At 39.6% G+C, this 12,479-nt stretch overlaps 4 protein-coding genes across 4 annotated transcripts; 3 read left to right on the top strand and 1 right to left on the bottom strand.

The window, feature by feature from the left end:
• Nucleotides 1-359: 359 nt before the first annotated feature.
• On the top strand, nt 360-2,233 carry LOC145912267 (uncharacterized). The gene is made up of 4 exons (XM_082999685.1): nt 360-496; nt 561-594; nt 834-1,001; nt 1,596-2,233. The coding sequence occupies exons 1-4, from the start codon at nt 398-400 to the stop codon at nt 1,925-1,927; spliced, it is 633 nt and encodes a 210-aa protein (XP_082855811.1). The 5' UTR covers nt 360-397; the 3' UTR covers nt 1,928-2,233.
• Nucleotides 2,234-3,922: 1,689 nt separating this feature from the next.
• LOC145912266 (uncharacterized) lies at nt 3,923-6,149 on the top strand. Its single transcript, XM_082999684.1, has 4 exons — nt 3,923-4,048; nt 4,270-4,339; nt 5,260-5,457; nt 5,698-6,149. Exons 1-4 carry the CDS (start codon nt 3,950-3,952, stop codon nt 6,057-6,059), a joined length of 729 nt encoding a protein of 242 aa, XP_082855810.1. The 5' UTR covers nt 3,923-3,949; the 3' UTR covers nt 6,060-6,149.
• Nucleotides 6,150-8,727: 2,578 nt separating this feature from the next.
• Nucleotides 8,728-10,792, top strand: LOC145911482 (uncharacterized). The gene is made up of 4 exons (XM_082998848.1): nt 8,728-8,870; nt 9,086-9,155; nt 9,667-9,855; nt 10,125-10,792. Exons 1-4 carry the CDS (start codon nt 8,772-8,774, stop codon nt 10,604-10,606), a joined length of 840 nt encoding a protein of 279 aa, XP_082854974.1. The 5' UTR covers nt 8,728-8,771; the 3' UTR covers nt 10,607-10,792.
• A 190-nt stretch (nt 10,793-10,982) lies between these two features.
• Nucleotides 10,983-12,416, bottom strand: LOC145911483 (uncharacterized). Its single transcript, XM_082998849.1, has one exon. It carries the CDS (start codon nt 12,208-12,210, stop codon nt 11,716-11,718), a length of 495 nt encoding a protein of 164 aa, XP_082854975.1. The 5' UTR covers nt 12,211-12,416; the 3' UTR covers nt 10,983-11,715.
• Between the last annotated feature and the right edge of the window lie 63 nt (nt 12,417-12,479).

Here is a 12,479-nt window from a genome sequence, read left to right as displayed (position 1 = left end):
AACAATTTCCCGTGCTGGTTTGACAGTTTCCAGTCTGTTAAAAGGAAATTTGTCTGTCATTAAAGTGTTTGCAGCTCGCACAGTCAAAGAAGCAGGCATTTTTATAAACTATTCAAGCATTTTTGATCTTAGACGTGCTTGTTAAACTTTGACAGAATTAAGGCTCACCTATTTGAAAAGGTGGTTTATTGCGGGAAGTCCCGACTTACACACTGAATTTTGATTAAAACGCATCGTGGTTCAGAGCAAAGCTGGTTGAGAATGGTTTGATCAATACCTTGCTGCATTGGTAACCAGGAAGAGTGCAAAAACTGGCTGGGCAGAATTTCGTATGGATGCTAATTATTCCGTTTAAAGCAGATTTGTTAATGTTAAGTGCTAATTCATTATTTTAAACATGTCGTTGGCGTTGGCCTCCCAGATGCTTGCGACCATGCTGGCAGTTACAACCACTCCCGTTAGCCTTATGTCTGTTCTGATGGACGATTGGTTCAAGGTAGGGTTACCTAATGTGGTTAAAAAGTAGTAAATTGTATCATATTTGAATTTGTTGTTCATAGGTCTGCAACGGAACGTTCTGCTGTAAAGATCTAAGTGAGTTGACCAAATACTTGTTTATGCTAACAATAAAACCTATAAATAGGAAAAAAATTACACTGTTATCTCGATTCGTGGTAAAGGCAAAATATAATGATTTTCAACAGAGTGCAGTTTTTTAACATGATATTTTGTGGTTTGTCATAATTTCTGTATGTTTTTCCATGATACGTTACGTTAAACGTTTTCACATAATGCCATTAAATGGGTGGTAAAAAAGTACTAAATTGTTGTAGGAGATGATTTTTATGGTCCAAGCTACACAGCGGTTGCGTGCCTCATCACATGGGCTTTACTCTTTCTCCTACTGGGGACGATCTTAACAATCGTCGGTGTTCCAGCCGTCAAACGTCGGGACTCCGTAAAGCAGCAAATCATCAGTATCATTATTTTCTCCATTGCAGGTATATTGATTGTGTTTGAAGTAGGCCGAAAAGACTGGCCGCAAAACGTTGTCTGTGTTGGCTGTTCGCTGAACGGATTTTACAATGCATGTTTGTAGAGAACCTTTCCAAAACTTTAAGTACACTTGGACTTGTTACTGGTGGACATAAGATGATCAAGGTTGTGTGTATCATATACGCCTTAAGGGTGGCAACCTGCTAAATTTCTGTTCACTAAGAAACTACATAAATAAAACTGACAAAGCAAAATTTCAACAAACACTGTTGGTCCATGCACGCTTAAATGCTGTTGAACAGAGTTTCCCCATGTGTGGGTGTAAGGACCCCGGAGTTTAGTAAAAAGATTTCAAGGCGTTTGCAATCACCTGAAACGTTTTTTTGTTCATTTGTGTTTGTTTAAATCGTTCCAAAGTTGCGTGCAAACAGCAATAACCGTCTTGCATAACTACGGAAATTTGTAATCAAATGACCTTTTAGACTGAGATAACTTAAAAGCATGGTAGGTATAGTTTTTATTAGGGGTCGGTGAATGATAAAGATTGGGATCAACTTTTCTGGAATACAATAGTCTCATCCATTTTGTGTTGCTTTCAGGCTTACTACAAACAACGGCAGGGATTGTAGCAGCCAACAGTTTGCAGGAAGTGAAAGTGAACGCTCTCACACACAATGGAAAACCCTCCGGGCACGGTTATTTCAAGACCCTTAAAAAGTTTATCGACGGTTCCAGTGGTCAAGAGGTGCCCAGCAACGTGTGTCACGTGACTAACGACGAGATGATATACGGCTACGGGACGTCTTACGCCCTTTTGTGGATCAGCGTATGCGTTTCGCTGGCCTCTCAACTTTTTATTCTGCTCGCGTTATTTCGAGTGAAGCAAAGTAAAAGGAAGGAGGGTTATTCGCTCACCGATAGTTATAACTGATCGCTGATGCATTAGAGGCCCATGCTCTCATGTGAAGATCATGTCTTCCCTTTTTTTATTAAAACCATTATTGCATTTACAAATGCTTCAAATGAAAAACAAAATTTAAGCAATAAAAACTTTTCACACATACCTAATCTCTAAAGTGGACAGAATCTAGTCCCGGATGTGGCTCTGTCTTAAAACCAGCGACAGCATTGGCGGATGGGAAATGTTTTTAAAAACGGTAATCAGAAACGCTTGGTTTCCAACACTTGTTACACATATATAGTTTGTTTTATTCCGCCCGCACTGTTTAGCATGTTTCCTTGTAAATCGTTAAATATTTTTTTTACTTTCCTTTATTTTGTTTATTTTTCGTGACGTCAAATATTGATGCAAATACAAAAGCCAAGCATCGTAGGAATAGAACCATTGCCTGAATGTTGTCCACTATTATCCTCAGACAATCAACCAAAGGCTAAAAATCCTCAGCCAGCCAATCCCATTCCTAAGCGCTGGCATGTATTCAATACCCAACAATCAGTCTCATCGCTCATCGTCTCCAAAATTTCGGTTCTGTCTCACGCGTGTCACTAACGTCATATGACACATTAAGCCAAGAATGATTGATCGCATTGACTGGTGTGGTTTTTGCCAGTAGTTCCAAGGAGTCCGTGAGGACAGGCAGTTACTTTTTGAGAAATTCGCAATGCCAATTGCATCAGGGTCCTAAGTCAGATAAATTTGATTGATTAAAGTTTTTTTTCTAAAAATAACTTCGATTGAGCTTGGCCTGCGCTTCTTGGGATACTTTAGGCAATTTCTCAAATCACGAGAAGTAATCTAAGCTTTACATAAAAACATTATTTAGAACACAGAATAAAGTGTTTTGACAATTAGTTTGTTTCTGAAAGCATTTAGCTAAATTTGTTTCAAGTAAAACAAAAGTTTAGAATTAACAAAGAAATGTCCGTTTTAGATTTGTTGCTAACGCTGCCAGGTATAATGTCAAATTAACACAAAAAAACTTTTAGGCCATCTTTTCGCTTTTTTTAACCAAAATATGTTTTCTGTCCGGTCCATATCGGCACAAACAGCAGAGCATGATATTTAACGATTGCTATGACGACATTTGCAATCATTTCGCTTTCGTAAATCCGGAATGTGGTTTGCACGAGTGGTGACGTCACCCCGTGGAAATTAAGGTTTGATTGCCAACTTGGATGGTTGGGAATGAAAACTCTTTTGTCGATAGTTTGAGAAGCTATAGCAGATATAGGCGATTTTAATGCTGAAAATAAGTAAAGTTAACGAATGAGTCGCTTGGGGTCGCGGAATAAGTTGACGTTTGTTGTGACATTTCCGTATTTCACGCTTTCAGTTGGGGTCGCAAAAATTATTATTTTAAAGTGAGTCGCATAGAAGTTTATCTCAAAAAATGGGATCACAGAACAGAAAAGTTTGGAAAGCTTTGAAAAAAAAAACACCATGTGCAGCACAGTTATTGCGTCTTTTATTAATTTGCAATGATAAAACAAATGCTTGTTGTTGGGACAACCTGAAGAACAGTTTTTCAACGCAGAACAACATCTTGCACAACGCTAATTGACAACACAAACCGAATGGAAAGTACGTGCTTAAACTTAAATCATTAAACGTGATCGTCTATGTGACAAGGCATTTTCTTTCCAAATTGACGAAAGAAAAAATGTAAACTCGATTAACTGCATGAAACGAAACTGCAACGACGCTTTTAGTAATTAATAAACTTTTCAGCAGGCAGAGACAGAAAAAGAGCAACTTACTTTGGAAATCAAATGTGTTATTATTGCTACTTACAAAATTAAAAGAAATTTTTGAAACAAAATTCAGTTTTAATTTATTCATAAACATGCATGCTTCTGATTTCAAAATCGATCGGATTATACAGTCGTTAATCGCAGTTTAAAGCAAACGTAAAAGTCGTCAAATTTCCTGGAACTACTTTTTAAACCTGCTGTCTTCAGTTGTGTAGGTCGTGTAGAAACAATTATTAAAAAAATGCGGTGTCCTCTATTTCTTCAAATCGTCTCTGTTTCATCTGCAGTGTTATCTTTTTGCTTAGGGTTGGCGGCAGTCTCCACCTTTGGTTGGTTTGTGGTCAGTATCAACCTTCTTATGCAGTTTCTTGCATTTTCAATGAAAACCTAATTTTTTTTTGTTAATGTATTGGGTATGTTTGATTTTGCAAAAAAAATTAACGGAAATTTATATTTTTTTATTTTTATAATTAAAGGAATGTTTCTTTTTATTTATTTATCAGCTCCTAACTGCCGATGGCAAATAAACCGAAAACTTTCATTCATATGTGTTATTTTTAGTTGTGCAACGGATCATTGTGTCTCCGCGGAGGTCTTTACGCATACAGCGGAAAGTACGGACACATTTCAAGTAAGAACTGAACCTTTTTTACGTTACTTTCGAATGTTTTATAACGGGGGTGGCCAATACATCGATCGTTTACCTTACGCAGGTAAGCATGGCATCCGATTTTGCGTTGTTTTCACGAAATAGGTAAATGAAGCTAAACATTAGGCAAGTATTTTTGATAAATTGCACCGAAAAACTAAAAGCTTTTTGGCGATGTTCGCCTGATTACCACACTACGCTTAAATTTTAGTTTCGTAACACAACTCCACGTAAACTTGATCCAATTGACAATCAAGCACTGCTTCAATATAGAGGAACTCCCTAATGAAATCCGACTTTTGACACCAAAACATTCAAAAGCACAAACCCTGCAACGGATCGGAACAGGGGTTCTTAAACTTATTAGACTCATGGCACTCTTGCATCTTCTGAATCCTTTTTTCAGTTTTGTCATAGACAATTATAAACGCATGTACAAACAATAAATATACAAATAAATGGCATAAGCAGGAAAAAAAACATAATCAAGCGCCAATGTTTGAGGCGATCTCCTTACGGTCTGCCGTAGGATTGCAGCCAGTCGCACTGAGAGGTGATGGGTTGCGATAAGACGTGGGGTTGGTACCCAGCCGTGCAGGCCAAAGCAAAACCTTGGCCGAACTCGCTCGAGCAAAACTTTTAAGTCAGTTAAATTTATAAAAGGAAACAACAGGTGGTCCTATGGTTTGGTGAACGTATTGTTATGTGGTTTATTTTAGTTCCGAACGTTGTTTGTTCTTATTATCCATGAAGGAAAACGACAATATGCAGTGGTAGCCTATAACATTTTAAATAAAGTTTTCTGCGGCACCTAAACTGGCCTCACAGCTTATAAGTGTGCCGTGGTACACGGTTCGAGAAACCATGGTTCAGAATTCAATCTTGATCAAAACTAATTACAGGATTGTTTCAACTGTACTGGCGAGGTTGGGGAATTGGACACGAATCTTCAGTGGCAGTAGCAGCAGCTTTTGTCCTCGTCGCCCTGGTATTTCTCTTTGTAGGAACATGTTTCACCAGCGTAAACTTGGCGACCACATTGTACGGACGATACTCCGCGAAAACTATGCGAGTCGCTGTAGTCCACTTTTCAGTTGCAGGTAACTTCTAGTTAAAATTCAATTTCCATGTACGTCTGTTGATATTGGCTACAGCCACAATAATGCATGAAAAGACATTGGCGTATTTTTTTTATTTTTTAAGTTTTTTCTAGCATTGAATTTGAGGCCAAAATCAGCGCCATAGAACGATTTATTAAGAACAGGAAAATGCGAAGTTTTTAAATTCGTTTCTGACAAAATAGCAGATGTATTTTTATTTTTTCTTACTTTCAATTTCAGTCACACTTCTTTTGATCGCCATGATTCTTCTTTCGGCAAACGGGAAACTAACCAGAGGCCCCGAACCCGACGCAAGTGGAGACGAACCAGACACAGACGAAGACATTATAGAAATTCCCATTGATGATATTTACCATGACCTCACCAAAATATTTGCAGCTACAACCACAAAGACAATCGTAAAGGACTCCAAACCTAATGGTCTCTCTCTTCGTCATGGAAGTTCCTATGTCTTGGGGTGGGTGTCTTTCGGCCTCTCTTTGGGAGCACTAGTGACGGCACTTTTCGCCATAAACAAACTGAAAACTGCCGAAGACACTGGAAATGGGACAAAGGTTGCTCACCAAGTCACCACTGTTTAGTCGCATTGCTGTAAGCCGTTGAGTACTTTCATCAAGGCAGCAGTAAAACTGGCAGTACACTGTGATAGGATGTATTGTCTTTTTGTGCGCAACCCAAATGTTCGCCAAAACGTCGAAAAATGATGTGGGCGTTGCAAAACATTGTAAATCAAGCCTCCCAACTGTTGTAGCTCATATATTTAATTGTCCTATTTTACAAAATTGTTTACATGTTGCATACTTTCATATGTTTGTAATATCTTGCACGCTATATTCAATATATTGCAAAGGGTTACACGTTGAGGAATTGCGTAAAATATATACGTTAAACAACGCCGTTTGGTCAGCAAAGTCGTCTTATAGTCACACCAGCTGCACTGATGAGACCTTTCAGGTCGAAACAGTGGCCATCTGTCTGCAGCTTATACACAATTCATATTATTGGCTCCACATTGCTTAACGAAGCGAATGTTCAGGAAGTGGTGATCGGCTTATTTTGACATCAAATCGGTTCCAGCACATGAATGAAAGATGCTCCGATACACAAAGTTGTTCTAAACCGCAACAGCCGGCATCGGATTTTAAACTATTTTGTCTTTTGTCAAAAATATACATTGATATTTCAACAGAAACTCTGCATCCCTGAAGCTAAGTGTTAATGGCGTTCCCGAAAATTTAAACGCTTATTTTGGCGCGTTTCTTTACGTTTTATTCGCAAAGAAGCCTTTTATCCGGGTTTGTACGCAGGGCTTCTAATTCCTACCTGGAGCTTATGTGGAAAGTGGTGAAACGCCCCAGTAACATCAGCAGAGTATGCCATCATAACTACCATCAACTTTCCGAAAATATCCACAAACAGTATGACACACTTCGATACCAGTTTTGGTTTAAACAAGGAAGAGGAATGTGCATAAAAAATATTAACATTGGGTTGCGAGTTATGCCAAAGGGGTGGAACACAGCATGACGAAGACTCGATTATCGCTTGCGCTACGATTTCCTGTCCAATCTCAACCAAGTGTCACAATTGATTTACCATGCGCCAAGTCAAAACATGAGTGATCGCATCACTTGTTGTGGGTCTTGCCGAAACCATTAAAAAAAAATTTCAACCCTCAGTTTCTGGGTGCCGGATGGGATAAGTTACAATTCTGCAAAGTATGCGAAGCCAATGCAAGTAAGAATGTTTTGAGCTTGCGTTTTAGCGCTACGGTTTAAACACAAACATATCATGACTCTGACGACGCTTTATGTGATACATGTATTAGTGAATATGTGCGAATTCAAAACTCAGTCTGGATAACACAGTATTCGACGTTTATTTGTTTATTTTGTACTTAGATTTAGTTGAGTTAGTTTGAATGCAACAAAAAGCACTCGAGCTTGCAACACTACAAGCTTATGCGATGCGTTTTTACAAACTTTCCCATTCGGAGCAAACCAAAAAGTTGCAAAAAGTCCACCACATTACAAGCTCCGCATTTGAGCGCTTGCCTAACGACATTTCTAAGAAACGCAGCGGCCAAATGTCTCCAGCAGTTGATGCACGCTCATTAGTAAGCGATTAGGGCACCGAAGTCGCTGTAACAATTCCAATGACCACAGGCCGTTGTTTCAATCATCGTTCGCAGCTATCGCAAATCCACAAGTTAGGTTGCACGAGTAATGGTGTCACCAGAGGAAATCGAAGTGACGTCGAAAAGAAAAGCACTTTTGCCAACTGGGAACGTACGGGAGGAGCAGTTAGTCGTCACTCAATATACTTTAATGCAACGTTCTGTGCAACACGGGCGCTTTTGTAATGTTGAAAGGCAACAACGCGTGATTAAAATATGTAGTTACGTTTATTGTTACAGTGGTTGTGCCATAAGTTTAACTTCAAAACCCTCGGTGAAAAATTATGTTAAAACTTTTCGTTCAGTAAACGTTATTGATATGATTAAAGATTGAACGAATAAAAAAACATCAGACAGGGCACCAACACAGCAGCAGAAAACCAAGTTAGTTAAAGACAGCGACCTATGCATACCCATAGGTTGCGTGGTAGCTTTTTTGTAAACGTGAAAGGGCGATATTAGCCCAAAGTTAACAAAAGAAAAAATGTCTACAACTCTGCTGAGAGAAATCTGGCTGCAATGCAACCGTGACTCTTTATGTGAGCGTTTCCAAGTCGAACGGTTTTGCATTTAGTTTCAGCTGCGAGAGCAAATCTGTTCACTCATTTTGTGCACGATGCCTTACGAAGGAAGCGTACCACCTTTTTATGATAATTGCAACTTAATAACATACCTGAGAAATAAATATGCACAACTGTCAATTAACGATGTATTTTTTAACGTCTACAGCGTGACTTGGGTGCAAGTTGTGATTGGAATAATAAAAATAACAGCAAACCTTGCGTTGGCGTGAACAATTCAATAACTTTATAACTTGTGTTTAACGGAAAAGCAACATGTTACTAGGTAAATACTCGCAGGCGCATAGAAATTGATTTGTGTTGAATTACTCCACAAAATGATGCTCGAGTGCAATTCAATTTAGAGAGCTAATTCGTGGCAAAAGATCGTGTACATTTTTGCCAGTAGCTCGAGGTTTTCGCGAAAATGGCGTAGGCTGTGGGACAAACGTGATAACGGTGTATGCGTGTTGTCTATCCAACCAAGTAGCTGACGAGGATTGTTTTGTTAGATTTCTCTTCAGTTAAGTAGGTTTTAAAGAACATTTCTTGACAAAATGCGTTGCTCCCTGTTTCTGCAAATCGTCTCTGTTTTTTCAGCAGTCTCAGCTTTTTGCTTGGGCGTGGCCGCCGTTGCTACCTTTGGTTGGTTTGAGGTAAGATTAGTTTTACGGCAGCATTTGAGATACAAAATCAGAAATGTTTTTTTCGGCATTTAAAGCACATTTTAAATTTATAAAGACAGTTACTTAGTGCAACTTCAACGATTGAAATCAAACCGAATTGCTTTATCAATCAAAATCATTGTAACACCGTTCGCTATTGATGAAAAAATAAATTAATCACGTTTTTGCTGGCGCGTTGTTTTCAGTTCTGCAATGGATCGTCATGTCTCCATGCAGGTCTCTTCTCTTACAGGGGGAATTTCGGGATAATGTTACGTAAGTTTGTTACAATATTATGATGAAAAGAAACGCTGATATGGAATGTACACGTTGTAGTAAATGTTTTTAACATTTTTTCACTAACATGGGAACGTTAGTTTCTAATAGTAAAAATACGTCAACTTTATTTTTGAAGTAAATAAGGTGTAATCCTCACTGCGATCACCTCCCAGTGCGACTGGCTGCGATCCTAAAATGATAGACGGTAGTTCTCCGTGAGGTAATCACCTTTACATGGGCGCCTGACTCGATAACCTTAATGGTTTTATCGGTGCTAATGCCATTTCATTTCTCTGTATAATGTTCATCCGCGTTGTTGCTTTTTTTTCGCAAATAAAGACATGATTTGAATTTGAACATTAGATTTGCGATAGAAAGGAGAACGATTCCGAGAATCGATTATCCAGCCTTAACATTTCAAGCGTGTGTTTATCTAATTATTTCCAGAAGTTTCAATAACCAGTACAATGAAGGCAAGCCACAATGGCTTATAATACTTTGTTTCCAGGGTCGGACTACCTTAATGAGTACGGCTGGAGCATCGGGGAAGAAACTTCAGTTACGGTAGCAACAGCTTTTATCGTCGGCTCCCTGGCATTTCTCTTTGTGGGAACATGTTTTACTGTCATAAACTTGGCGACCACATGGTCCGAACGAAATATTCTCCGCGTCGGTGTGATCCTCTATTCGTTTGCAGGTGACTTCACATATATTCCAAAACTAACGAATGTTTCATTGTGCTTTTGCATCTTGAAAATCCATGATATAATTTCCAAATTGATGTGCACCTTCAGATAATGATTGCAAACAAGAATATGTAGGTATTTCGAAAGGATGACATTTTCGCATAAAATTAAAATGTGCAGTTTCAACATTAGCTATAAGTTATTCACATCATCGCAGTGAGCGAATATTTTCCAACATAACGCACGCTTTTTTTAAGTTTGTACAAAAATCTTTTCACAGTTTCACTTCTTGTAATCGGCATGATCCTGATTTCGGCGAACAGAACTCTGCAAGGTCAGGTACAGCAGAGCAGCACTCCAAAAGGTCAGTCTCACGTCCCCACAACAAACCAACCAACCAGAACCACTACTACAACCACAGCCACAACCGCGACAACAGCCACAACAACAACCACAACAACAGCCACAACTACAACCGATGAAGTCACCGAGGAAACAACGACAGACTTTTTCATTGATCCGAATTACATAGACCTGTACAACAACCTTGATAATTATTTTGGTCGCCGACGTCGCTCGGCGGGAAGCGAGGACCTTAATTACCGTTCTCTCCGCTTTGGAAGTTCCTATTTCATGGCGTGGGCGTCGTTCGGCCTCTCGTTGGGAGCTCTAGTGTCAGCACTTCTGGCTGTAAGTGGACTGAAAATTTCCAAAGACACAGAAAAGAAGACGAAAGTTCCCCAGAAAGTCACAGCGGTTTAACTACGTTATAACAACTCTGGTCCTGCACTTCTAAAAAAAAACAGTCTATCAAGACTGCCGTTCCTTGTTGCTGCTGCTGGCGTTTTTAGAAGCGGCCTCTTGCGATACACACGGTTAAAAGCACGTTTGGCTGGATATCTACAATATTTCACACATGATTCTTGTCGTGCAGATAGATTTATCAGCCCTCATCGTGCATATTCCTTTCCAAGTCATTTGGCAACCATTACTTGTCACATGTTGCCCGTTGTCCAACGTGTTGTAAATAATATCCATGTATTGTGCAACGCATGTACATACAAATAACTGCACAAAGTTTATCGAGTGCTGGTGTATTTTACTTTTCAAACAGTTTTCATCCTGGTCGACAGCTAGTTTTCTAAGCATCATTGGATATAATATATGTCTGTATTGGTTCACGCTAAGTAAAAGGTTGGAAACCATCACTGCGTTGAATAATACATGTAAAAGGTTGTATATTGCACGAATAACAACGCATGCCGGAAACTATATGCAATAAAATGGTTCAACATAGTCAAGAGGTCACAAACATTTTCAAGTTGGTTTAAAATCTAACGACAAACCACGCAAAATAGTGTAATTAAATTATGTTGCACACAAATCGTTATACTGCTTCCATGTTTTAAAAAACATTGCCTGAGACAACGCGTGAACGCAAAACTGGCAACAAAGGAAGCACGACGAAAAAAGGCAATTAACCCGGTTCGCTAAAATGTAGTAGTGTGAGCGCCACACTCTTGACGTTTGGGTGGACTGAAGCTGATGGGGCTCCAGTTTATTTGTCACTTGTGGTTTATGATTGTGGAACACACGTTTCGGCGACTTACTAAAACAATTCTGCATGAACACAGGGGTGTTGCCATTTTCAATCAGGTTGTGATAAAGAACACGCGCACGATGGAGCGTATAACCAATGTACATAATGTTGACTCATTAATTTGGCAGGTGAAAAAAAAACAGGTAAATCTGTTGTTTCGACCCAAGCCTTTGCAATATACATTTGCTGTTTACACATAATATCCATTGATGGTTAATTACATGTCGATCCACGAATCTGTCCAAAGCAGTTTAAACAGAACATCGTCCATTCAAGCAGTGTGCATTCCGTGACAAGCGCCGCATTCCGTACAGTAGTGGGTAAACCAAGAGTTACTGTGCATGCAGAACGGCACCCACATGAATGGCAGGCACAAGCACATCATGAACAATGCGAGGACGTACGTGTCGTCCTTAAAACGACGCTCAACCCGGGTGGTCACGTGGCGTTGACAGTTGGGACAAGTGCGAGTGACCGGATACTCCCCCAGATGTGTGATAAAAGGCTCGCGTAACACAACTTGACCCGGGGGCTGCTGTACATTGATCTTCGTACTCGGACCGTACGTTAGCCTTGAACTGGAGCCGGTCGGGGGTTGCGTAGGTTTCAAATACATTTTCTCCCGTCGGGGGGTATCTCCGTTAAACGAACGTTCTGCAATGGGAGGATTCGGCGAATCTTCCGCTTCGCCAGAAAAGAGGAGAGATACATCCTCTCCGTTGTTCCTCTCCAGAGCAGCATTCGCATCCCTGCTTAGAAAAGCCATGTGATCTGAATTGAAGTATGTCGCAAGCCAATTTCACGCCAACAAGGGTGATTTTTTGCATCTACTGATTCTGCAACGTATAAACGTAATAACGTCAAGTAAAACAGCAGAAATGAAAAATTTGTTGAAACAAATCCAACTCTAATTGGTTGTAGTTTACTAAAAACAAATACCGAGTTTATTATTATCCCGAAACAAGCGGAAGTCCGACATCATTCCTTCTTACTGCTAAGCCTAAAAGCACAGCACGGCACAATGGAAGCATTCCA

This window comes from Ascidia mentula, chromosome 8 (genome assembly GCF_947561715.1).
Source record: "Ascidia mentula chromosome 8, kaAscMent1.1, whole genome shotgun sequence".
NCBI classification, from domain to species: Eukaryota; Metazoa; Chordata; class Ascidiacea; order Phlebobranchia; family Ascidiidae; genus Ascidia; species Ascidia mentula.
Note: the sequence above shows the minus strand (reverse complement) of the source record. Positions and strands in the feature narration are given on the sequence as shown.

Excerpts from the sequence above, each read along its gene's own strand:
- LOC145912267 (XM_082999685.1), top strand. The coding sequence starts at position 398 with ATGTCGTTGGCGTTGGCCTCCCAGATGCTTGCGACCATGCTGGCAGTT. Across the intron at positions 595-833 it reads GTTCTGCTGTAAAGATCTAA|GAGATGATTTTTATGGTCCA; the intron begins GTGAGTTGACCA and ends AAATTGTTGTAG. Across the intron at positions 1,002-1,595 it reads CATTATTTTCTCCATTGCAG|GCTTACTACAAACAACGGCA; the intron begins GTATATTGATTG and ends TGTTGCTTTCAG.
- LOC145912266 (XM_082999684.1), top strand. The coding sequence starts at position 3,950 with ATGCGGTGTCCTCTATTTCTTCAAATCGTCTCTGTTTCATCTGCAGTG. Across the intron at positions 4,340-5,259 it reads AAAGTACGGACACATTTCAA|GATTGTTTCAACTGTACTGG; the intron begins GTAAGAACTGAA and ends AACTAATTACAG. Across the intron at positions 5,458-5,697 it reads AGTCCACTTTTCAGTTGCAG|TCACACTTCTTTTGATCGCC; the intron begins GTAACTTCTAGT and ends TTTCAATTTCAG.
- LOC145911482 (XM_082998848.1), top strand. The coding sequence starts at position 8,772 with ATGCGTTGCTCCCTGTTTCTGCAAATCGTCTCTGTTTTTTCAGCAGTC. Across the intron at positions 8,871-9,085 it reads CTACCTTTGGTTGGTTTGAG|TTCTGCAATGGATCGTCATG; the intron begins GTAAGATTAGTT and ends CGTTGTTTTCAG. Across the intron at positions 9,156-9,666 it reads GAATTTCGGGATAATGTTAC|GGTCGGACTACCTTAATGAG; the intron begins GTAAGTTTGTTA and ends CTTTGTTTCCAG.
- LOC145911483 (XM_082998849.1), bottom strand. The coding sequence starts at position 12,210 with ATGGCTTTTCTAAGCAGGGATGCGAATGCTGCTCTGGAGAGGAACAAC.